The following is a 24,778-nucleotide window of genomic DNA, read 5'->3' as shown; positions in this document are numbered from 1 at the left end:
TCTTCCCCCCTGTTCAAGCTAAAGGAGCTTGGTATGGCTGGCACGCCAACTGTAGAAAATGGCGTAGGCACCTGTAGTTTATGGCTCGCCGCAATAGGATGACATCAGAGGGTTTCTTTATAAAATGGAGATTTATTGCTTCTTCTTTAAAAGTAGTGGAAGTTACAGAAATGAATATAAAAGAATATCAGAGAAACGTCTTACAGTCTTTAGTGTCTAGTGTCCATATGAGTCCTTTGAAGTGAAGGGTTTGTCTTACAAATCGTCACGAGCTTCAGGCAGCTGTTGCTTCACTCAAGCATCCTGGGAGACATTCCTTCCTTCACGCTTCCATCATGGATTCCTCACGCTTACATCACAACCTTCTCCTTGAAGGCTCTGGATCCTTCTTGTGACATAGGACTCATACCTTCTGTACAGCCCTGATCCAACCAACCTCCATCTTGGTAACTCCCATCTTATATAGGTTCATGACTCACTGTCAATGTCATGTGTGTGGGCGTGTTCATTATACTTGAGTGTTTGTGTCTGCACATATATGACCATAACAAATATAGAACTCTTTCTCTATACATCAGCATAACCTGTTTCCAGCTATGGATGTATAGTTATCATGCGGTGTGCAGCATTACCACCCTATATAGTCATGGATCCGTGAATAGTGCTGTGTACACATGTATCTATTTCCAACTTATACACGTCTCCTTAGTATAGAATATGATGTTATACTGTCAGTATTACAATCACTTTATACAGTGAATAGTGTTGTGCTATTATGGTGAGGTCAGCAGTATATATATATATATATATATGACTTACATTATATTATACCAAGATATTGTTCATTGTAAAACACATCATATTTAACAGAGGGGGTTTATGAAGGTTTTTTAATACTTTTAAAAACTTTTTTATTACACTTTTCTTCACTTTGAAACATGCAATCAATAGATTGCATATACTGATCTATGCTATACCATAGCATAGCACAGATCAGTGTTATTGGCAATATATGCATAGAGCCTGCCTGAGAGCAGACTCTATTCATAAATCGCCAATCCGACAGGGCGGAGGTAAGTGGATTACCCCTGCCCATCAGTACAAGCGATCGGGACCCCCGCAGCATGGCTGTGGGGGTCCAGATCACTCAGTGACAAGAGCTTGTCCTGTCACTGAGTACCTTAAACGCCGTGATCGCTGTAGATCGTGACGTTTAAGGGGTTAGTGAGAGGCAGCTGCGGGATCGCAGCTGCCTCTCATTATCCTCAGCTCCCCTTCAGTCAGGAACGTATATATACATTTCCACTGCACGGGGTATGTGCAGTAGGAACGTATATATACAGATTGCTGACGTGAAAGAGTTAATGACTGCATAGAACATGATCTGGTGATCTGCATTATAGTAAAAGTAAAGCCATGTTCACACAAGTAAAGTAGTACCAAAATACAGCTGTAATTTTTATGGCTGTATTTTCAATGTAAGGCTAGGTTCACACATATTTTTAATGGGAAATAATTGGCTATTGTTTTGAAATAACAGCCGTTATTTGCCATTAAATGGTGGCCATTTACTCGATTTCAACAGTGTGGGAACATAGCTGTTCTGTGTTTTCAATCAATTCCTGATTTTGGTTGCAAAATACTGACCAAAATACTAAGCAAAAATACTGTGTGTGAACCTAGCCTTATAAGATATTCCATTATAGTCAATGGAATCTTAGCTGTCAGTGTGCACATAGTCTAGAATAATTGCTTTAATTCAGTACGGGTATAACAATATGAATATGATTATTACTTACAAGCTTTGCAAGTGTTTGCAAATACCGATGTCAGGCACCGAACGGCAGAGACAAGACAAGACAGTGAGCCCTGACGCTGAACCCACTAACTGTCCCTACCTACTAGCCTCAAAGGGCCCTAGGCAGCCGCGGACAACCATGAAGGCGTTCCCTATACTAGTATAGATGCACACAGAACAAGACAGACAAACAAACACAATAAAGAATAGTCAACAGTCCGGGTCACAACAATCGGGCAGCAAAAGTACAAAATCAGAATCCAGTAAACGTAGTCAAAGTACAGGCAATATGGTCAGGGGCAGGCGGCAAGCAAGGGAGGTCAAAGATACAAAGGCAAAGATCAGGAGATGCAACTAACAGAAGACACTAGCGGGCAGAGTCAATAACCAGCAATGAGTGCACAGACTGGGGTAAGTTATATAGGAGCTCAGGGTTCTGATCCAGAACGTAATTGCACCCCCCCCCCCCCCCCTGATCTCCAAGCACAGACACCTGAGAACAAAACAGATTCACTGGCAGAATGACCTGTCAGTCACAGCAGAACTAAAACACAGATTAACCCTGACATGGACAGACAGAAATCAGCAAGTGAAGTTGGGTGTGTCCACCAAACAAAGAGAGCAGATAAACCAGTGTTTAGACACTGCAAAACAAAACACAGAAACAGAATACAAGAAATCAGCGCCTTCTCGGCCGCACAGCTCGAGCCGAGGGGCGCATCACACTCCGCAGAGATACTATACTGACAACCGTCTTCTTTTTCACCTGTCCACACTTTTCTTTTCTTTTTTTTTATTTGTTTCATGATGCTCTTATCATGCAATGGGTTCACTAAATGACACTTTCCGTTTTGTAGAGAAAACTCTTCAGCCTCTTCTCACTATCATTACAGATAGGATTACAGTGGAAGGTGCCGCTAATACATAGATAACACAAGATCAAAGAGATCCCTGCACAACGACCTGGACACGTCCAGCAGTAGGGGGGCATTTTCTTGGTAGTGCAACCTGCCAGAAGTGGATCCAGCAGGATGTGTAGTCCTTCCTCTACATTTCATATCCTTTTTGAATCCACAAAAACTGGTGTTTTTACAAAAATACCAAACTGACAGTCATTTGTCGCCTTCTGAGCAGTGTCCTCACAGTCAGTTTCGCAGCCGTGCTCATTTAGTATTCTGACAGGTTTGGGTCACAAATCTTCCTGGTGGTTAATTAACTCCTTAATGTGCCAGTTCTGGGTAATTAGTCGACAGGAATCCATAAAGAAGATTTATATGGCAACACACGTAGAGGGGCTTAACCCAAAACCACCTGAAGTTGTAGAACGTGCGACACAACATGAACTCGTATATACATCTGTGATAGACAATATCACATACTCAATATGATACCAGAAATAACAGTTGCACTCTAAGGGCACGTTTACACGTACATAATATGCTGATTATAGAGTTTATACTGTAGATTTAGCCAACATAAATAGCTGAAGTTTGCAGCATAAAAACCGCAGTGCAAAATCCAACTGCAACCTTCAGTTGGGCTAAAAATGTAATTATTAAACTATAACTAGAGATGTGCGAACCGGGTTCGGGTTCGAATCCATTTGAACCCGAACGTTCGGAATTTGATTAGCAGTGGCTGCTGAACTTGGATAAAGCTCTAAGGTTGTCTGGAAAACATGGATACAGCCAATGACTATATCCATGTTTTCCACATAGCCTTAGGGCTTTATCCAAGTTCAGCAGCCACCGCTAATCAAATGCCAAAAGTTCGGGTTTGGATGGACTCGAGCATGCTCGAGGTTCGCTCATCTCTAACTATAACCTTTATTGATATGCTTTTAAAGGGATTATCCAGCGCTACAAAAACATGGCCACTTTCCCCCTACTGTTGTCTCCAGTTTGGGTGGGGTTTTGAAACTCTGTTCCATTGAAGTAAATAGAGCTTATTTCAAACCGCACCTGAGCTGGGGACAAGTAGGGGGAAAATTGGCCATGTTTTTGTAGCGCTGAATAACCCCTTTAAAAAGGTATTGGCCTGTCACCTAGTGACCATGAAAAAACTACACATACATCAAACAGACTGTAATAGAGTGGAGGTATGAACAATATACAAGGGGGTAAGGGATGTGCACACTCAACTCTCCCCTAAGTATCTAACCCAGCCTTTTGGGGTGGCCCACCTCCAACTATATTGACTTGGATAGCCCTCCTGGGTAACCCATGGGGTCAATTTATAGGGCAACTAGAGATGAGCAAACCGGGTTTGGGTTCGAGTCTATACGAACCCGATCGTTCGGCATTTGATTAGCGGTGGCTGCTGAACTTGGATAAAGCTCTAAGTTTGTCTGGAAAACATGGATACAGCCAATGACTATATCCATGATTTCCACATAGCCTTAGGGCTTTATCCAACTTCAGCAGCCACCGCTAATCAAATGCCGAAAGTTCGTGTTCGGATCGACTCGAGCATGCTCGAGGTTCGCTCATCTCTAAGGGCAACTATTCAATGGCTGCTCTGAAACATTTCCACTGTTTAACCTCTTAGGGACATATGACGTACCCGTACGTCATATGTCCTCATTAGCACTTCAAAGCGGGGCCGCGCGGCGACCCCGCTTTGAAGCGCCGCGGTCCTGGGTGCTGCGTGTAGCCCGGGACCGCCACTATTAGCGGGCACGGTCTGATCGCCGTGCCCGCTAATTAGCTAATCGGAGGCAGCTGTCAAAGTTGACAGCTGGCTCCGATTACCGGAGGCAACCGTTCCCTGGTGTCTAGTGGGGGAGATCGTCCCGGAGGAGCGATCTCCGTTACTGATGCTGGCCTGGGACTCGTCCAAGATGGCACCGTCCCCGACTCGGCACTCGTTTACTTCCAGCTGCAGCAGCCGGAAGTAAACGAGTGCCTATCTCATTGATCTCTGCAGCATATCTATGCTGCAGAGATCTCAACGAGAGATCAAAGTATGTATACTAGAAGTCCCCTAGGGGGGCTTCTAGTATATGTGTAAAAAAAAAAAAAAAATGTTGTTTATAGTAAAAAGCCCCCTCCCCTAATAAAAGTCTGAATCACCCCCCTTTTCCCAGGTTTTAAATAAAAGTAAACAAATAAATAAATAAATAAATAAACATGTTTGGTATTCCCGCGTGCGTAATCGCCCGAACTATTAATTAATCACATTCCTGATCTCGCACGGTAAACGGCGTCAGCGCAAAAAAATCCCAAAGTGCAAAATTGCGCATTTTTGGTCGCATCAAATCCAGAAAAAATGTAATAAAAAGCTATCAAAACGTTGTATATGGGCAATCAAGGTACCGATAGAAAGAACTCATCATGGCGCAAAAAATGACACCTCACTCAGCCCCATAGACCCAAGAATAAAAGCGTTATAAGCCTTGGAATGGAGCGATTTTAAGGAACGTATATTTGTTAACAATGGTTTGAATTTTTTATAGGCCATCAGATACAATATAAGTTATACATGTTACATATCGTTTTAATCGTAACGACTTGTGGAACATGCATAACAAGTCAGTTTTACCCCAGGGCGAATGGCGTAAAAACACAGTTCCCCCAAATAAAAGAAATGCGTTTTTTTTTTTTCAATTTCACCACACTTTGAATTTTTTTTCTGGTTTCGTAGTATACTTAATGCAAAAATTCAGCCTGTCATTGCAAAGTACAATTAGTGACGCAAAAAATAAGGGCTCATATGGGTTTCTAGGTGGAAAAATGCCAAGTGCTATGGCCTTTTAAACACAAGGAGGAAAAACCGAAAACGCAAAAACGAAAATGGGCCCCGTCCTTAAGGGGTTAAATACAGATTCCTCAGGGAACAGATAATGATTAAAAAAAGGAAAGTACCTCTTCAAATAGTCCAATATAAATACAAGCGGTAACAGCAGAGCTGGGTCACAGTACAACAGGTATTTGGCTCTAAACTTCCTCATATACTGTGCTGTTAATTCACAGAAAGGCTAGTTTGCCCTAAAAATGTGTCACATGTTATTAGAGATTGGATCTATATTGGACTATTTGAGGCGGTACATTCATTCCTACTGTTATTTATTTATTTTTTCATCACTTTTTATCTGTTCCCTGAGACATCTGTATTTAGACAGTAGAAATGTGTCAGAAAGGCCATTGAGTAGTTGACCCCATGGGAGACCCAGGAGTGCTATCCAAGTCAATATAGTTTATTGTTACAACACCCAAACACTTTGTATATAGTAGTTTGTGTTAGTTTGTGAACACTATTTCCATTTATTGTTTTGTGCTGAGCACTTAGTGGAAGAGGGCCACCCCAAAAGGCAGGGCAATATACTTAGGAGAGAGTTGAGTTTGCACATCTCTTACCCCCTTGTCCAACATTGAGATCTGCACTATAGAGCAGTCTATTTAATGTATGTGTCGTCTTTTATGGTCACTAGGTGACAGGCCAATACTTTTTTATAAGCATATCAATAAAGATTATATTTTATTAGTTAATTTTTCATCCCTACTGTGGTCCTACAGTTTGTACTTTTACAATGATTGCATGACAGCAACTTTTCCATGCACATTAACAGGTCACATTATTAGATTAAAAAAGGTCAGTTTTTAATACGTATTTTACAGACGTGTTTTTTGTTTTTATGTTACAATGTATGAAGCCTAAGACTGAAAAACCTTAATTACTATTTGCTTAAATCCTATCCCTTCTTTCTGACAACTCAGTCCCCAGCACAACATCCCTTTGTTGCCATTTAGCCCAGGACCCATCATTTCCCACGTCACATTCTGCATTTATGAGGACTTTCCAAAACACAAAGTGTGTGAGATGCATTAACCACAAGCATTAGTTATATGTAAGAAAGAGTGTGAATACTTTACTTAGTACCTGGAATGGACATGAATTAATTAGGGAGGGACAGGTTGGGGACAGGGTTGGATTTTCCTGACCATAAAACTCATGGGATATTACTTCCAGAAGTTTCGTTGACATTCCCTTGGTTTCATCTTGTTGCCTACACTGGTCAGTGTGAGCAGCCATCTTTGTTACATTGATACCACAACTCCATTCCTCCTCTGGCAACCTTTTATGCCGTTTTTACAGGTTTTAGCTTTCTCTGCCATTGCTAGCTTTTCTCTAGTGAAAGATGCCTCACATGGCTTCTGAGATCATTGCCTTTGCACTGTCTGTGTCTGGCTGGGTTTTGGTGAGCTCCACACTGCCCACTGATTACTGGAAGGTGTCTAGTATCGATGGCACAGTTATCACCACTGCAACCTTCTGGTCCAACCTTTGGAAGACGTGTGTTACCGACTCCACCGGGGTGTCCAACTGCAAGGATTTTCCTTCTATGTTGGCCTTAGAAGGTAAGGAGTGATTCAGGCATTTAAGGGTTAAAAACTACAGTTTCATACTATAAATGTATTATAAAACTTAATCATATATCTAATTGAATCTATAATCTAATAGTTATCCATTGTTCAAACTTCCACCAATTGTGAGAATGAAAGGGTTGAGGCACTGGATCAATGCTGTGGCTTCTTTACTATACATGACTATGCAGGGCAACTGCTGCATGTCTGCAAATTAGTGATGCAAATATGTATGTATATATATTATTTTTTGATATAATATTAATAATAGAAAAACACTCTTTTTTTGGCAGTTTTCCATTCAACTTTTTGAGCCAAAACCAGACGTCTGCCTGCTGGATCCACTTCTGCTTTTGGTTTAGAAAATTGGGAACTGAAAGTGGGAACACCATTGCCTTTGTTGAAAAATTCTTTTAATATGTTATTCTAGTTGTTTTAAATTTTGATATTGATTTCAGATGAATTGACTACTATGCAAGATGAATTCACACAGTTCTACAAAAACACTGATCTGTGGCTGTATCCACAGCAGAGGGGGACTCATTGTAGATTTTTTGGACTCATATCACAGGGTAGATTTATGCTGCGTAGTGTACTGTTTTTTAAGGTTAGTAATATGTATCTTCAGCCAATAGGTCTGTGTGATAAAATACTGTGTGTCTCACTTTTAGGCTATGTTCACACTGCGTATGAATCCGTCCGTAGTGCGAACAGCGAATATACGCACGTAGTTTTGAGGTTGATGCGTTCGCTTGAAAGTATACGATATACACCCGCACAATGCACACTACGTATGAGCTTACGGCCGGATCGTATGCGGCACCGTGAAAAATGAACAAGACCATTGTTTGAGGACGGAAATGTTGAAACTCACGGCCGTGGATTTCCATGCGGTCCCGTACGAAGTACTTATTTCAGCCAAATTGAACTTGATTTTTCATATCCAAAAGGTTCTGTGTGGTTTACGGGGCTGGGCGAAGATTTCCAAGTAAATGACCTGCCTCAGATCACTTTGAAACAAGCTAGGGAAGCATAACTGTACTACGGGCGTATGTTCGCGGTGCGTACGCATCCGGCCGCATGTCTATTTTTCCCACGCCCGTAGTTTCAGCCGCACATGTACGGCGGCGTACGATCTACGGACGGATTCATACGCAGTGTGAACATAGCCTTAGGCTGCGTTCACACTACGTATATTTCAGTCAGTCAGTCAGTATATTTCAGTCAGTATTGCAACCAAAACCAGGAGTGGATTAAAAACACAGAAAGGCTCTGTTCACACAATGTTGAAATTGAGTGGATGGCCGCCATTTAATGGCAAATATTTGCTGTTATTTTAAAACAACGGCTGTTATATTGAAATAATGGCCGTTATTTACTGTTACATGGCAGCCATCCACTCAATTTCAACATTGTGTGAACAGATCCTTTCTGTGTTTTTAATCCACTCCTGGTTTTGGTTGCAATACTGATTGAAATATACTGACTGAAATATACGTAGTGTGAAAGCAGCCTTAGGTTATATAGACATTAAAGCCACAGTACGCTATATTCTTATTAGAGGAATCAGTCCATTTTTGCCATTTTAGACAGAACTGACCTGAGAAAAATGCATGAGGTCCAAATGTCTGGACAGAGTAGGAGAAAAATTGTTTGGTGATTTGCATCCCCTTGGTTTGTGGTTGCAACAATATTCAGGGACTTCGAGTGGACATACTGAATGTGCAACTTTTGAACAAAAATTCTTATGGATTGGCAATAATTGACTGTTCCATTTGGCTTTCCTATAGTTTAGAATAAGCAGTAATGGATTTGCTAAAATGACCCATAGCCCTACACACTGTTCTTATAAAGGGACCCACTGTCACTGGATAATTAGACTTTAATGAATAATCTAACCTGCTGATATGTTCCTATTGTGCATGGGGTGCTGAGGATGAAGGTATGTCTCAGCACTGTTTTAATATAGTCCTCTATCCGGTATGGCCATTTGGAGCACTGCCCACCCCCAGAGCACCGATTCGGGCGGATCAGCGATTTAGGGGTGGGGTAGTGCTCCAAACGGCCTTATGGGACAGAGTACTACATTTAAACTGCATGGAAACAGCGCCGAAGATGACGGTGAGAGATATACCTCTATCTACTTTGTACCTGCTACCTTAACTCAGACAATGGCTTGTGACTGGCTCGCCCAATCAGCTATAGGCACTTTGAGATTCTATGTACAATGACTGGAACATCATCAAAGCACTTGTTTCCTTTCGTGTCACCCCCAGTCATCCTAGTTTGTACACTCTCGAGAGCAGGTCTCTTATTCTGTACTTTTAATATTTCAATTTATTCATTGTATAATTTAATATAAATATAACCTGCATTGTATTTATATATTTAAATAAGCGCAGTGGAATCTGTTGGCGCTATACAAATAAATATTATTATAATATTATGGGGGACACCTGAATAAAGAACCCGTCAGAAGCTACATGCAGACTTTGTCCCATCTTGTACTGATGTATCTGTGACCACAACTCCCGGAATAACATTAACTACAAATCTCAGAATGCCTTACACTTATGAAGCTCTCAGAGAATGCTGGAAGTTGTAGTTTCGAAGAGGACAACCCCTCAAGTTGTCTGCTCATTTATACTTCAAATCCCAGCACATCCTGAGGGCTGCAGACTGCAGTAAATGCTGGGAGTTGTTGTTTTTGCAGCTGTTGTACTGGAGGGTGCATTATACACTGGATGCTTTGTGGGGGATGAGAGTATATAACTCAGAGTGTGGAAGGGACCCCAAAACAGCAGTAATAGGGGATAGAACAGGTGGGAGACATGTAGTGTATGTGGCTGCACAGGTGGGATACATGTACTTTATGTGGCTGCACAGGTGGGATACATGTACTGTATGCGGCTGCACAGGTGGGATACATGTACTGTATGCGGCTGCACAGGTGGGATACATGTACAGTATGTGGCTGCACAGGTGGGATACATGTACTGTATGTGGCTGCTTAGGGGGAGATAAAAGAGAAAAATAACTGCTGCACAGGGGACGGGGGCACAGATATTGGCTGTAAGGCAGCCAATAATAGGGTTGCATTAACACGTTCAGTGTTTTTCCTGGTCCGGGATTGTGGTTTGCTAGCTACTTTCCGTGATCCGTGCAAAACAGTTTTGCATTCGTGTCCGTTTTTTTACGGATCTGTTTTAAAGCATTTTAAATTACATTGATTAAATCACATCCATGTCACATCCGTGTACTTCCATGAAAAACACGGATCTCATTGATTTCTATGGGGAATCCTTTCCGTGCATCCGTTCCCAGTAATGAGATGTCCTATTTTTTAACGGCACGGATCTGTGAAATCACGGAACGTCCAAATAGCCAAATAGAAAGCAATGGGCTGTAAAATTGTCTGTGCGCATGGATCCATTAGCACGGACAACTTCACGGAACGTGTGAATGCAGCCTAAAACTTACAGCACCAGAGGGGGGGGGGGGGGGGGGGGCTCTGTGCTTTCTCTTACACAGTCCACCCTCTATCTAACAACTTCCAGCAGCCTGACAGACACACTGACAATGATCACTCACTGTCAGAGCTGTGGCTGTTGCTTCTCTTCACAGTCCTGTCCCTGGCAGCCGTAACCCTGCAGGATCCCTCCATCCCCTGTCACCACATCCTATCCCTGGCAGCCATAACCCTGCAGGATCCCTCCAGCCCCTGTCACCACATGCTCTCTCCTCCTCATACAAGGTATTCCGGACAGTGGAGTACAGGAAGGGCAGGGGGGGGGGGGGGTCTGTCATCACATGCTCTCTCTCCTCTCCTCCTCATAAAAGGTATGTCAGACAGTGGAGTACAGGAGGAGAGGAGAACCAGCCCCGACCGGGCACAGCATCCATTCAGTAAAGGGGCCCCACAGGAGCATGGGGCCCACACTTCCCGGGTGCTGATGCCCCCTGGGGGACCCACAACAGACATGTGCCATGCTGAGCTGACACTTTAGAGTCTGCGCTTGGCGGGCCCCTTTGTTGGCCTGGGCCCCTGTGCAGCTGAACAGGCTGCACAAGTGATTGGTCCGCCTCTGGTACTGCTGCCCCTTCGTTTTAGCAATCAAGGGGGTTTCAGCACCCAGACCCCCCTCCCCCCACTGATTAACACTTATCACATTTTGGATGTTTTATTTTTAAAGGATCAATACCGTTTCAGATACTATGCTTATTGTTAATTTAACAGACCATTCTAATAGATGCAATCTATGTAAGTAAGTCTTGTGTTCTTGAGACCCAAAGGTTAATGAGCCATTAAAGGAGCTTGTTAATAGGTAACTCCTGAAAACATTCCTGTTTGCTTCATAGTTCTTCTGTGTGAACCCCTGAGTGACTACTGGAGCCTGAATCTCTTTAAGGCCAGAAAGAGGAAAATGAATAAACACCTAAAAGAATGTTGCACCAGATATTCTGCCCTATAGGATTTATATGTTACAGTTTATAGACCTCAAGGTGAATCTGTAGTCAATATGAGTTGATATACTGTTATATCCCCTTGTACACTTGTATAACTTGTATCATCAAAAATAACTCTTTTTTTTTTTTTGGCACATTTTTATGCTAAACATATCTTCAATTTCAAACAAGGCTCTGGCAAGACGGTTGCCCTAATAGCAATGTAATGTACTGTAATGTTAAGTACAAAATCGAGGTGATATTAACTTTAAGGGTATAAACCCACACATCGTATACGCAGCAAATACGCAGCAAATACGCAGCAGATGTGATGGTGAAGATTTGATGCGGTGTTCAGTTATTTAGATCTAATCTGCTGCGTATTTGCTGCGTATTTGTTGCGTATTTGCTGCGTATCGCAGTAGTAAATACGCTGCATATACGGTGTGTGGGTTTGTACCCTAACTCTCCTTGTATACCCTGAAAACCTGAACAACGTAGTTCTAGAGCAAAGTAAGTAACACACCTAAGTTTATGCATACAGTGCCGTGTATCTGTCCTATAGACATGAGCTGCGTTATGCATTATCAGTAGACTTATTTTACTTGTATATAAATGGGAGATGCACCTAATAGTTATATTTTAGAGCTATCCAATATGCTAAAAACAGTGTCGGACTGGGATAACTGGGGCCCACCAGAGGAAATGATCCTTGGGGCCCACCAAAGAAGAATCGGTAAAAAGTGACATACTGACCCGGCCCTATCCTGGATTCATCTGGATCTGCGACAACTCCCTTGTGAATGACATGCTTTCAGTCGAACTATAACTCTCAGAATACCCTATACTTATGAAGCTTTAATGAAGGGTATGTTGGGAGTTGTAGTTTCAGAGAGAACAAACCTTTAATAATTGTTGTGCAGAAGCTTCTGGTGGTCGTAATCTGTTACAACCATCAACCCTCATGGTCCAGCACTATATGTGTCTACAGTGGCAGCTCATATGTACTACAACTCCCAGCATATCCTGAGGGATGCAGACTATCAGTAAATGCTGGGAGTTGTAGTGCTTGCAGCTGTTGTACCTGGAGGATTCTTGGTGTATTGTACACTGAATGCTTTGTGGGAGATCAGAATACATAGTTATGTGGGGGCTCAGTGTGTGGAAGTGACCCCAGAACAGAACTAATATATATATTATCACCATACTGTACCTCTCAACATACCATCACACTGTTACTGACCATCATACTACTACTCTTTCATCCTCCTGCACCTCCATTATCATACTACTACCCCTCTCATCTTCCTGCTCCTCCATTATCATACTACTACCCCTCTCATCTTCCTGCTCCTCCATCATCATACTACTACCCCTCTCATCCTCCTGCACCTTCATCATTATACTATTACCTCCTTCATCATCCTCCTGCTCCTCCATCAACATACTACTACCCTTCTCATCCTCCTGCTCCTCCATCATATTACTACCCATCCATCATACTACTAGCCCTTAATCCTCCTGCCCCTCCACCATATTATGACCCATCCATCATCCTCCTACCCCATCATACTACTACCCCTTCATCCTCCTGCTCCTCCATCATCATACTACTACCCCTCTCATCCTCCTGCCCCTCCATCATATTACTATTCATCCATCATCCTCCTACCCCATCATACTACTACCCCCTTCATCCTCCTGCCCCTCCATCATATTACTACCCCTCCATCATCCTCCTTCCCCCTTCATCCTCCTGCCCTTCCATCGTCATAGTAGTACCCCTCTCATCCTCCTGCCCTTCCATCATCATAGAAGTACCCCTCTCATCCCCTCATCAGCATACCAGTACCTCCCTTATCATTCTCCAGCCCCTCCATCTGTATTTAAAACAGAAAACAGCTATACTTACCTCACCTGTAAGGTTCCTCTAGTCCCCCAGCGACTCTTCTCCCTGCTCTGCTTGAGTGACATTGTGAACGCCGGAAGGGGGTGGGGCTTCACGCTGCGGGGGCGGAGCTTCCCGAGACTACCCAGGACATGGTTTTGTCTCCTCAGAGTCCGGCAGACCCGGCAAAACCATGTATTTATCCTGCAGCAGCTGGGGGCCCACTGAGGACAGGCAGCATCATCCTATAGCTGTCTGGGGGCCTCAGCTGCTGGACAGGCAGTGGGAGTGGGGGAGAGGCCCACCAAAGGATCCTTCAGTGGCCCAGTCCAACACTGCCTAAAAACAAAAAGGGGAATTTCTAAAAGGGAAACTGTCAGCTCTAGATCATACTCCGGATTCATGCCTCCTCCCTCTCTCACCCCTCCTTGTATTCCTCCAAAGCAGGAAGAGGTGGGGGAGGGAGGAGGCATGCATCCTGAGGCTCAACACAGCCTCCTTGACTCTTCGGCTCTGAGCATGATCCTTTAAGGCTAGCATTTTATATTTACCAGAATGAATGAAACCAGAATGAATGAAACTGGAGTAAAATGCTAAATAGATTTATTAAGAGGTGGACACTTCTCTTTATTTTGTTGCATCTGTTTGTACGTACAAATCTACAAGTTAAACCCTACAGTATGCCAGCTAGAGTTGATTTTAATAATAATGTACATGGATTTCTGACATATAGTTATTTCACCCTGCTGTTAGATACCATACCCCTCCCATGAAGCCCCTCTAACAAATACATTGACTTTTGTTTACATTGAGTTTGTATACTAGCTTTTTTTTGGCTTACACAGGTTGTTAAATTCCTTCTAAAGTTAGACCTAGACTACAATTGACATTAAGGTTATATAAAAGTCGGAAAAGGAGTTATCTGACGTTAGGAGTTGTAAAAAAGATAATGCTGCCTTGTTGGAAAACATAATAATCATAACATAATCATATACTGCGCCCCCCCCCCCCCCCGGGTCTTGTGGTGGCATCTACAGTGTCCCCCACTGTCTGCAACCCTGCCACGTCTGAGATGAACTCACCTCAGGAGTAACGAGAGACAGAGCAGCGCTGCAGCCAGGGATTGGCTGAGCAAGCTGTCACTCCCGACTTAAGGCCCTTTTACACAAAACGATAATTGGCCATTACTGCCGATAATCGCCTCATGTAATAGAAGACAACGATCATCCGACATTGGCTGATCATTGTCTGTCGTTGTCTTTTAACATGTTGAAAGACAATGACTTAGATGGTAGCGATCTGCTGCCACCGCCACATGCAATAGGAGCGGGGGCAGCTGCTACTGTATCTTCTATGGGCTGCCCGGACGATCTAGTGATCACCAGGGCAGCTCCCTTGCTCTTACCAGCTCGCTGTCGGCACCTGTTATAACGCTGGCAGTGGGCAGGGAACTAGGAGCAAGCGTGCGCTAACCGCGCTCGTTTGCTCCTCTTCATCGCTCTGTGTAACAGGGGCTTTAGGTTCCTTTTGCACACAGAGATATCTGATAGATTACCTGATATATTTTTGAATCCAAAGCCAGGAATGGATTTGAGAAGAGGAGAGATCTCAGTCTTTTCTTTATGAACTGTTTTCTGTGTATAGTTTGTTGCTGACTTTTGCTCCAATAATCTGTCAGATATCTGTGTGTGTGTAAAAGGACCCTTAGCCTCAGAAGTGGATGGGTTGCAGTACGCAGGGACCCTTGGAGAGGTAAGCATATAGGGGGAGATTTATTAAACATGGTGTAAAGTGAAACTGGCTCAGTTGCCCCTAGCAACCAATCAAATTCCACCGTTCATTCCTCACAGACTCTTTGGGAAATGAAAGGTGGAATCTGATTGGCTGCTAGGAAAAACTGAGCCAGTTTCACTTTACACCATGGTTGATAAATCTCCCCCATGATGTTTATAATGTTTGCCAACAGTGCAGCATCGTATAGAATGTTTTCTAATGCCGAATATCTACTTTAAAAGGCTATTTTAGTTAAATGCCCTTTTCTTTATGCCCCGCTTTTGTTCGCTAGGGTGGCAAACACTAAGAGAAGTGTCATTCTGGTAGACCATAGCTACAAGCTGCATAGCTTTATTAAACTAAATATTTTTTCCCAAAATTTGACCATTTACCACCTCCTGACCAAATGTTTATTGTCCAAGTGGAAAAAAAATGTGCAAAATTGACAAAGATCTTGTGAATATAATAAATATATATTATTTTTTAAGCCATAAGGGGTGTTTTCATCTTACGTGTATTTCAGGATACATCCAAGCTTGCCGGGGTTTGTTGATCGCTGCTGTTAGCCTTGGATTTTTTGGCTCAATCTTCTCCCTGGTTGGAATGAAGTGCACCAAGATTGGAGGCTCAGATGACACAAAAGCAAAAACCACCTTTTCCTCTGGCTTACTATTTATCTTGAGTGGTAAGTGTGCCTGTGGTACATCACTGTGTCTAGATACAGCATTACTGCCGTTTTGATTAGTCTGGTTCATCATGCTTACAACTTTTAACATATCTGTGGGACTTGAAAGTTTTATAAAATGACAGTGATGCTTTAAACTATGTAACCAAGGATGACTTAGTAGACAGCACTTGGAATGCAAAACATTCACAAAAAGGGTATATGTTAAAAGAAGCATTTTCATTGACATTATAGTAGAGGAACCTTTATATCATTTCAAAAACATGAACTTTGTGTAACTAAAGTTTTTTTTTACGGACAACACTAAAGAACACTTTAAAACACGGAAACTGGAGAGAAAGGAACGGCTGCACATCCCATCTATGGCTGATACTAATCCTGCTTGGCCTATATTAAAAATCAACACCAGAGTGTCTGTATATGAGGTTCACACGGGTCCCTACGCTAACTCCACACCGTGTCGGTCAGTGACCGCCACCCCCGCAAAGCGTGCACGTGCAGGGAAGGGGGGCCATGGAAAAAGCCCTACCAGAACCCGGCCAGCACCACCGGCGGGGGAGGCTGCCCCCAAACGACACAAGTATGGATATGGTATTACACTTACCACTGCTGCTCTCACAGAATGGGGAAGACATAAGGTACTGACATGTGAGCACAGGCATATGCTGCTAATTTTGGTCATGTGGGTCTTATAAAGGAGTGGGAGCTGTTCAGAGAGGGAGAACTGTAAAACACGGAAACTGGAGAGAAAGGAACGGCTGCACATCCCATCTATTGCTGATACTAATGCCGCTTGGCCTATATTAAAAATCAACACCAGAGTGTCTGTATATGATTTGATCAAGCCATATTGCCCCGTGTACCAACGTGCAGGTCCTCTGGTTCACACGGGTGCCTACGCTAACTCCACACCGTGTCGGTTAGTGACCCCCACCCCGGCAAAGCGTGCACGTGCAGGCAAGAACACTTTTAGGTGATGTTCACACAAGGTTTGTCTTGTTGCTGTTTTTTTGGGGGGTGGCCGTTATTTTCATGATCATGATTTGCAGCTGTAATTATCAAGAGATAACTGTCTTATGACATCAAAATGGTGTCCATTTAAAAAAAAAATGGACACTAAATGACAGGGTGTGAACATAGCCTTGGGCAAAGTTCACACAACGTTTTGTTTTTGTATGCCATTTTGAGGCAAGAATACATTAACCCCTTAACGACCGCGGGCGTAAGTGTACGCCCCCAAAACCCGTGTCTTAACGCAAACGGGCGTACATTTACGTAATTTACATAATGTATAGCAGGCCATCCCTGCTTGTCGGCACAGGGGGTGATTAACCCCTCACGTGCTGACGATCGCCGCTATTGGCTGATCAATTCAGATCAGCCAATGGCGGCAATCTGCAGCTTTCCGGGTCATCGGTGACCCGATTGCCCGGAAAGCAATGGCGGTCGGTGCTGTCCGAGGACGGCACCGACCGCCATTACTGTTGAAAGTAATGGTGGCCACGGTGCCACGTCCCGATCGCCGTGACCGGCTGGCCGGGACCGGCCGGCCGATCACGGCGATCTAAGTACCCCATGAAAGGGTTAAATACCTGCTGTGTCCACAGCAGGTATTGACCCATACTCACCGGATCCAGCGTCCCGATCGCGTCTTCCGGCTTCCGATCGCGTCCTCGTCTTCGTCGGCGTCTTCGTCTTTTTCCGGCGGTCCCCATCCGCAATCATCGGCTCCAGCATCGTCAAACTTCGGCTTTTTCCGGAATTTGCATTCTACTGCCCCCTAGCGGCTGATAAGTGTATATAATACACATATCAGTAGCTATAGGGTTGAAGAAAGTTTTGTTTTTTTTCCCAATTTTTTTATTTTTTTATTTTCCGCACCCTATCGCCACTGAGTGCTGATCAGCATCGCAGGTAAGTGCACCGCTGATCAGCAACTCCTCCTTTTTGGCGTAGGGTGTTTTTTTCCTATATCCTACAGCCACAGTCTGCTTATAAGTGCCGCACATAAGTGCGGCATTTATCAGCAACTCTTTTCTTGGCGTAGTTTTTTTTTTATACTTATTGTTAAAAAAACATGTAAAAAACACCATTACACTACACGGAATAAAGTTTCACACTACACCACTACACATTTACATACCCCCAGGGTTTTTTCGGTGTCGGACGCATACGCTATTATTGCCTACAACACCGAAACAGCCAGTGAGGATGAATGGGGTGATCCTTCTTTCCTCCATTCATCCTCATCATCCTCATCATCCAGTGACGTGTCTGGGGGTAGCGTAGCGTACGCTGCCCCCCAGACACGTCTTTTCCGCCATTACCGTCCCAATAAGAGATGACGGTATGGCGCAAAATTCTACAAACTCTGTAAGAGTACCTCAGGGTACACTTACAGATTTAGGATACGTGCACACTGCAGAATGGCGAAGGATAACCCTTTGTGCATTCTGCAGCTGGCACCCACCGGCGGACTGATGCAAGCGCGTGTCTCCACCCGTGTCATAGACTCCATGTTATGCACGGGCGGATTCCATCGTCCGTCCAAAGAATGAACACATTTGATGGAGAGCAGAATCCGCTCGTGCATAGAATGGAGTCTATGACACGAACGGAGACGCGCGCCCACATCAGTCTGCCGGTGGGTGCCAACTGCGGAATGCACAAAGGGTTATCCTTCGCCATTCCGCAGTGTGCACGTACACTTAGAGTGTATGATGGAAGGGACACCCAAATCCAGCCCCCAGATGCCTCCCCCCCCATCCTCGGAGTTAGTGGGGAGATCGTTGGGGAACTGATCTTCCCACTGCTGGATAAAGGTTACAACCTGTACGGGGATAACTTTTATACCAGCACCCCCTCTTCCGGTCCCTCGCTGCCCAAGCTACTGTAGCTTGCGGCACGATCGAACATATCAGAAGCAGTAATAAAGCCCTAATATTTAGCAGCCATGGAGCGGACCCACCGCTTCTGGATATGAAGGACCCCGTATTGCACCAGGACAACATTTTCCAGGTGACGTCCCCCACACTGGAAAACAGGAGACCCCAGAAGAAGTGCAGAGTGTGGCGTAACAGGGGGATCAGGAAGGACACCATTTTCCAGAGTGACGCCTGTCCTGACCCCGGCCTCTGCATACTGGATCGCTTCAAGGCGCACCACACGTCATCGGGGTTCTACATTATCTAAATTCTGTCCCTTATTCCTATTTCAGGGGTCACGTTGATCCAGGGATTATTCTGATCGCCATTATGGAGTCAGGAAGGAATTTTATCCAGTGATGAGGCTACTGTTGTCTGCCTCACGAGGGTTTTTTGCCTTCCTCTGGATCAACACAGGTTGAATTTGATGGACACCTGTTATTTTCAACCTTATAAACTAATAATTGGCCTATTACCCCCAAATAAATTAATAATTGTCCCTTTTCCCCAACTAAATAGATATGGCCGCCATTCCCATTAGAGGATGCCATGATGCAATTACAAAGCCTTTGTGCAGCCAGGACAGTAGAAACCCCCCACAAGTGACCCCATTCTGGAAACTATACCCCATAAGGAATCTAACAAGGGGGGCAGCGGGGATATGGCCCCCTGGTGACGGCCACATTTTGGACGTGAAAATGAAAAAAAATTTATTTTTTATTTTCACGGCACATGTTCTACATATGGGGTCCATATGCTCACTGCACCCCTTGTTAGATTCCTTATGGGGTGTAGTTTCCAGAATGGGGTCACTTGTGGGGTGTTTCTACTGTCTTGGCAGAACAGGAGGTTTGTAATTGTGTCCTCCATCCTCCATTCCAGCCTCTAAATGGCGCTCTGTCCCTTTGGTGGCTTGCCCTGTGCTCATATGGCACAATATATCCACATGTGGGGTATTTTTGTACTCAGGGGAAATTACCCTACACGCATTGCGTTTATTTTCTTTTTTAACCCCTTGTGGAAATGGAAAAAAATCAGGGCTAGACCAACATTTAGTGTAATTTGTTTTAAATTTTTACTCTAAATCTTTGATCTTGTCTTGATTTTTTCATTTTCACAAGGGGCTAAAAAATTAAAAAAACACAAAATTTGTAGAGCAATTTCCCCTGAGTACGGAAATACCCCACATGTGGACATAAAGCGCCATGCGGGTGCAGGGTAAGCCTCCAAAGGAAAGGAGCGCCATTTGTTTTTTTGAGGCTGGATTTGGCTGGAATGGATTTCGAGGGGCCATGTTGCATTTAAAAGGCCCCTGTGTTGCCAAGACAGTTGAAACCCCCCACAAGTGATCCCATTATGGAAACTACACCCCTCAAGGAATGTAACAAGGTGTGTAGTGAGCATATGGACCCCACTGGTGACGGGCACAAATGTGGAACAATGTGAAAATGAAATATTACATTTTTTACACTATAATGTTGGTCTAGCCTTGAATTTATAATTTTCACAAGGGGTTAAAAGAGAAAAAAACACACTAAATGTTTAGAACAATTTCCCCTGAGTCCGTAAATACCCCACATGTGGACATAAAGTGCCATGTGGGTGCAGGGCAAGCCTCTCAAGGGAAGGAGCGCCATTTGGATTTTGGAGGTTGGATTTGGCTAGAATGGATGATGAATGCCATGTCGCATTTACAGAGCCCTCGTGCTGCCAAAACACTGGAAACCCACCACAAGTGACCCCATTCTGGAAACTACACCCCTTAAGGAATCTAACAAGGGGTGCAATGAGGATATGGACCCCTTGATGACGGGCTCACCGCACCCCTAGTTACATTCCTTGAGGGGTGTAGTTTTCTGAATGGTGTCCCTTTAGTGGTGTTTTTTCGGTTTTGGCACCCCAGAGCCTCTGCCAAGCTGAAGTGGTACAGTCAGAAATGACCAAATATAACGGAGCCATTGAAATGCACTAGGCGCTCCCTTATGTCTGAGGCTTGTGGTTGCGTCAAATAGCGCAATAGGGCCACATATGCGGTATTTCTATAAACTGCAGAAACGGAGCAATCAATATTGGGGTGCATTTCTCTGGTAATAAGTTTATAATTATGAAAAATATTGGATTACAATAAAATCTCTGCACAAAAAATTTAAATTTTCAAATTTCTTACACACTTAGCTTTTATTTCTGTGACTCCCCTAAAGGGTTAAAAAACTTTCTGGATGTGCTTTTGCAGAGTTTGGGGGGGTGCAGTTTCTGAAATGGGGTGCTTTGTGGGGCTTTCTAACATACAGTCCCCTCAAATACACTTTAACCTGAACAGGTCCCTAAAAATATCTGATTTTGAAATTTTACTGAAAATTTGGAAATTTGCTGCTAATGTTTTACGCTTTCTATTGTCTAAAAAAAATGAAATATAGTTTAATAAATGCCGCCAACATAAAGTAGACATGTTGCTAATGCTATTTAATATATAATTTATGTGGCATAACCATTTTCTGTATAAGCAGAAAAGTTTTAAAGTTGGAAAAATGCATTTTTTTACAATTCTTCACGTTATTTTGGGTTTTTTCATAAAGATTCGTTATAAGTATCGACTCCAATTTACAAGAAATGTGAAGTACAATATGTCACGAGAAAATAATCTCAGAATCAGCCGGATAGGTAAAAGCATCCCAAAGTTATTAATGAATAAAGTGACACAGGTCATATTCATAAAATTTGCTCCGGTCCTTAAGGCCATTTTAGGCCCGGTCCTTAAGGGGTTAATACACATGTGGATAAACCGAAGGAAGGAAATGGTAAACAAGGACATAAAAATACTATAGTGGTAGACGATGTGGCCCCATGGGCTCCTGATGAGAGCTTCCATCCTGAATGGTCTAATTTCCTTGGTGGGACTATTTAAGCTAGAGAAAATTCTTTGTCAGTAAAGGGATAGAAACTTAGCCCAATGGTCATTAACCTAGCATAAAAAAGAATAAACAATAGCAGGGCATTTGGATTTGAGTGGAAGAACCCAGAACCATACCACACAGCTATTGTCAGTTTATGACCCAGTGAATGGACCAGTATGGTTTTTAAATGGGCCATCAATATAAGATTTGAATCAACTTTATTCAAGCCTTGCACTTACTATTTCCCAATCGGTATATATCCATATGTGCTATGTTCACACACTGTGTTAACATTGGCCATCGTTTGACCTGGCCGGTGTTTGACGTGTCAAACAACAACTGATCTCTCAGATGTTCTCCCGGTCAATACTGTAGTATTGGACGGGTGAACATCACATGATTTTAATTGGAATGCGGGCACGTTCGGGTGTACCCGCACTCCAATTAGCCATAGACCACAATGTAAAGTATGTCTGGGAGCCATACTTTACAATGTGAGCACAGGCTGCATTGGTAGCCTTACAGTCTTCAGAGCTGAAATCTCCCAGCATTAGTAGCAAATTAAACTAGTGGACTACTGCCTGTTTCAATTAACAAGCAGCAGAAACAGCTCAGAGCTATAATGCAGACTGTAACGTGAGCCAACCTTAAGGGTTAGCCATTAACAGGAGTAAACACTGCATCTTCTTATTTTTTCCTAGGACCTTGTATAGGTTTAAAAATTGCATCTGACCAAACACAAATGATGCATGTGTACACAGGGCCTTATTTGCCTTGGCTATAACCTTTCTCTCATGTCTGTCCTAGGTCTTTGTGCTATGTCTGGAATATCCCTTTATGCGCATAAAATAACCTCAGAATTCTTTGATCCAATGTTCCTAGAGCAAAAGTAAGAATTTTAAGAACTAAAACTTAAAAACACAGACAGCAACACCATGGATGAGATATCATAATACATGAATTACTTTTCTGTAACAGGTATGAGCTAGGAGCTGCTTTGTTCATCGGATGGGGAGGATCATCCCTTAGTGTCATCGGAGGTGCTATCCTCTGCCTCTCTTTGAATGATACTATCAAAAAAGACAGGTAGGAAAACAATGTTATGTCCTCTCAGTACCCTGGTATGTCATGCATAATTTCATTAGATTAACATTGAGAGTGGTGACTGACTGCTGCTGCTGCTGCTGTCACTGAGCTCCTGAGCGTTTCCTCCATGGGACACAACCATTGCTAATTTTTTTCTGTTTCAGAGGGCAGGACCATAGCTGAGCTGTTTGTCAGTAGTACACACACAGATTTCCCTACCTCTACTTCTCTGGCCAATCACAGATCAGCACTATCCTCTTTGGATAATTTTTTTGATGATTGTCAAAATAAACTTCTATAGGTAGCCTTGTGTGGGAAGAAGGGGGTTACCGGTGCCCTGGGTTTGCTCTTTGAGCAGAAATGAAGGAACAACAGCATGACAGCAAGGAAGAGGTTACACTAAGGACTGAACCCACAACCCAGGCCTTATCAGGCTCTCTCTTGCTTTCTCCCGCACACAGCACATGCAAAGCTCTGCTCCCACTTTTTGTGTTAAGCCCGTATGCAACTTTATTAGAGATGGTCTTTACCTAACACTGGTGCAGAAACTTTCTTTGGTTTAAAGGTCGCACTGTCACTCAACTAAGTTGAGCTTACATATGTATGGTGGGATCGGGAAACAAAGTAAGTGTTTGACCAACAGCTATCTCATGTGTATTGGCAGCTGTACTGTGTTGGCACATCAGTGACAGGGACTAGCACTCACTTTTAAGATTTAATTTTTGGTACATTCTTTATATACATTACTTCGTTTTTATTTCCACCAAGCTAAAATACAATTTTGTGTTTTTCAGATTAAGTTATCCTTATAATGGAGTCAAGTCTGTGAGATCTGCCCATACAAGTCACCAAGATCAGAACAACAACCGCAATGGACAGAGAGGAATACCAAGAAACTTTGACAAGAATGCCTATGTCTGACTGATACAGCTATACAGATACAGGACATTTGCTCCATGCCATGCACTATTCTAGCTTTTACTAAGGAGAAGATGATTTCTTCTAAGATCTGAAATCCCCAATTGACCCCTTTGTACAATGATGGGACCATTACCAGGAGCAGCTATCCCTAAAAGTCATATGTACAAAATACATGGAATAGCTGATATGCTGTTACGTCTCCTCCTCCTATATACAAAAGACTTATCTAAAGGATGCATTCATTTAGTGAACTTTCCTCCTTTTCCTGTTATGCTGCTTTTTTCCTCCCATTGTCGACAGCTTGGTGTCTAGGTTACAGACCACCACTCTGCTCTAAAAGCAGTGGTGTGGCTGGTGTATATATAGATATAGTTTACATATTTATACATATTATACAGTATATATACACTATAGCGCAGACCATCTGCATTATTGTCATATATATACACTTGTCAGACCACTGTTTTTAAAGACGAGTGGTGGTCGGTAACCTAGGTAATGTGCTGTCAACAACGGGAGGAAAAGAGCAGCATATCAGGAGGAGGCAATGAATGCATTTGCAAAATTGGATAACTTGACGAGCCCTACAAGTATACCTATATTAGTAAAGATGGGAATGTCCCTTTAAGGCTATGTTCACACAACGTCTTTTTAGTCAAAATAATGGCCATTGTTTTTGAAATATTGGCCGTTATTTTATGACGACTGTCAATAATAATCATGATTAGTGATGAGCGAATACTATTCGATCAAATAGATATTCGATTGAATAGTGAGATATTCGAATATTCGATATTCGTACGAATATCCCGCGAATATTTGATAAATATTTGATAAGCGTTCAAATCCCCCAGCTTCTGGTTTTACCCTCCAAATGGTCCAATAGATGTTTTTCACTAATCAAATACTTGTTCCCGTAGACTTTAATGGGATCGAATATTCGATCGAATATTCGTGGGATATTCGTACGAATATCAAATATTCGAATATCTCACTATTC

General features: G+C 43.1%; 2 protein-coding genes across 3 annotated transcripts in view; both read left to right on the top strand.

Moving 5' to 3' along the window:
• STYK1 (serine/threonine/tyrosine kinase 1) overlaps positions 1–11,894 on the top strand; it is a 55,337-nt gene extending 43,443 nt beyond the window's left edge. For both annotated transcript variants that reach the window (XM_069980272.1, XM_069980271.1), the window contains exon 11: positions 11,881–11,894. The gene's annotated coding sequence lies outside the window, so the exon portion shown is untranslated. The remainder of the gene's footprint in view (positions 1–11,880) is intronic.
• Positions 6,936–23,909, top strand: LOC138799301 (claudin-10-like). Its single transcript, XM_069980273.1, has 5 exons — positions 6,936–7,155; positions 15,792–15,953; positions 22,579–22,660; positions 22,750–22,857; positions 23,652–23,909. Exons 1-5 carry the CDS (start codon positions 6,936–6,938, stop codon positions 23,776–23,778), a joined length of 699 nt encoding a protein of 232 aa, XP_069836374.1. The 3' UTR covers positions 23,779–23,909.
• The last annotated feature ends 869 nt before the right edge of the window (positions 23,910–24,778 follow it).

The sequence above is a fragment of the Dendropsophus ebraccatus genome, chromosome 8 (genome assembly GCF_027789765.1).
Source record: "Dendropsophus ebraccatus isolate aDenEbr1 chromosome 8, aDenEbr1.pat, whole genome shotgun sequence".
Lineage (NCBI taxonomy): Eukaryota > Metazoa > Chordata > Amphibia > Anura > Hylidae > Dendropsophus > Dendropsophus ebraccatus.
Note: the sequence above shows the minus strand (reverse complement) of the source record. Positions and strands in the feature narration are given on the sequence as shown.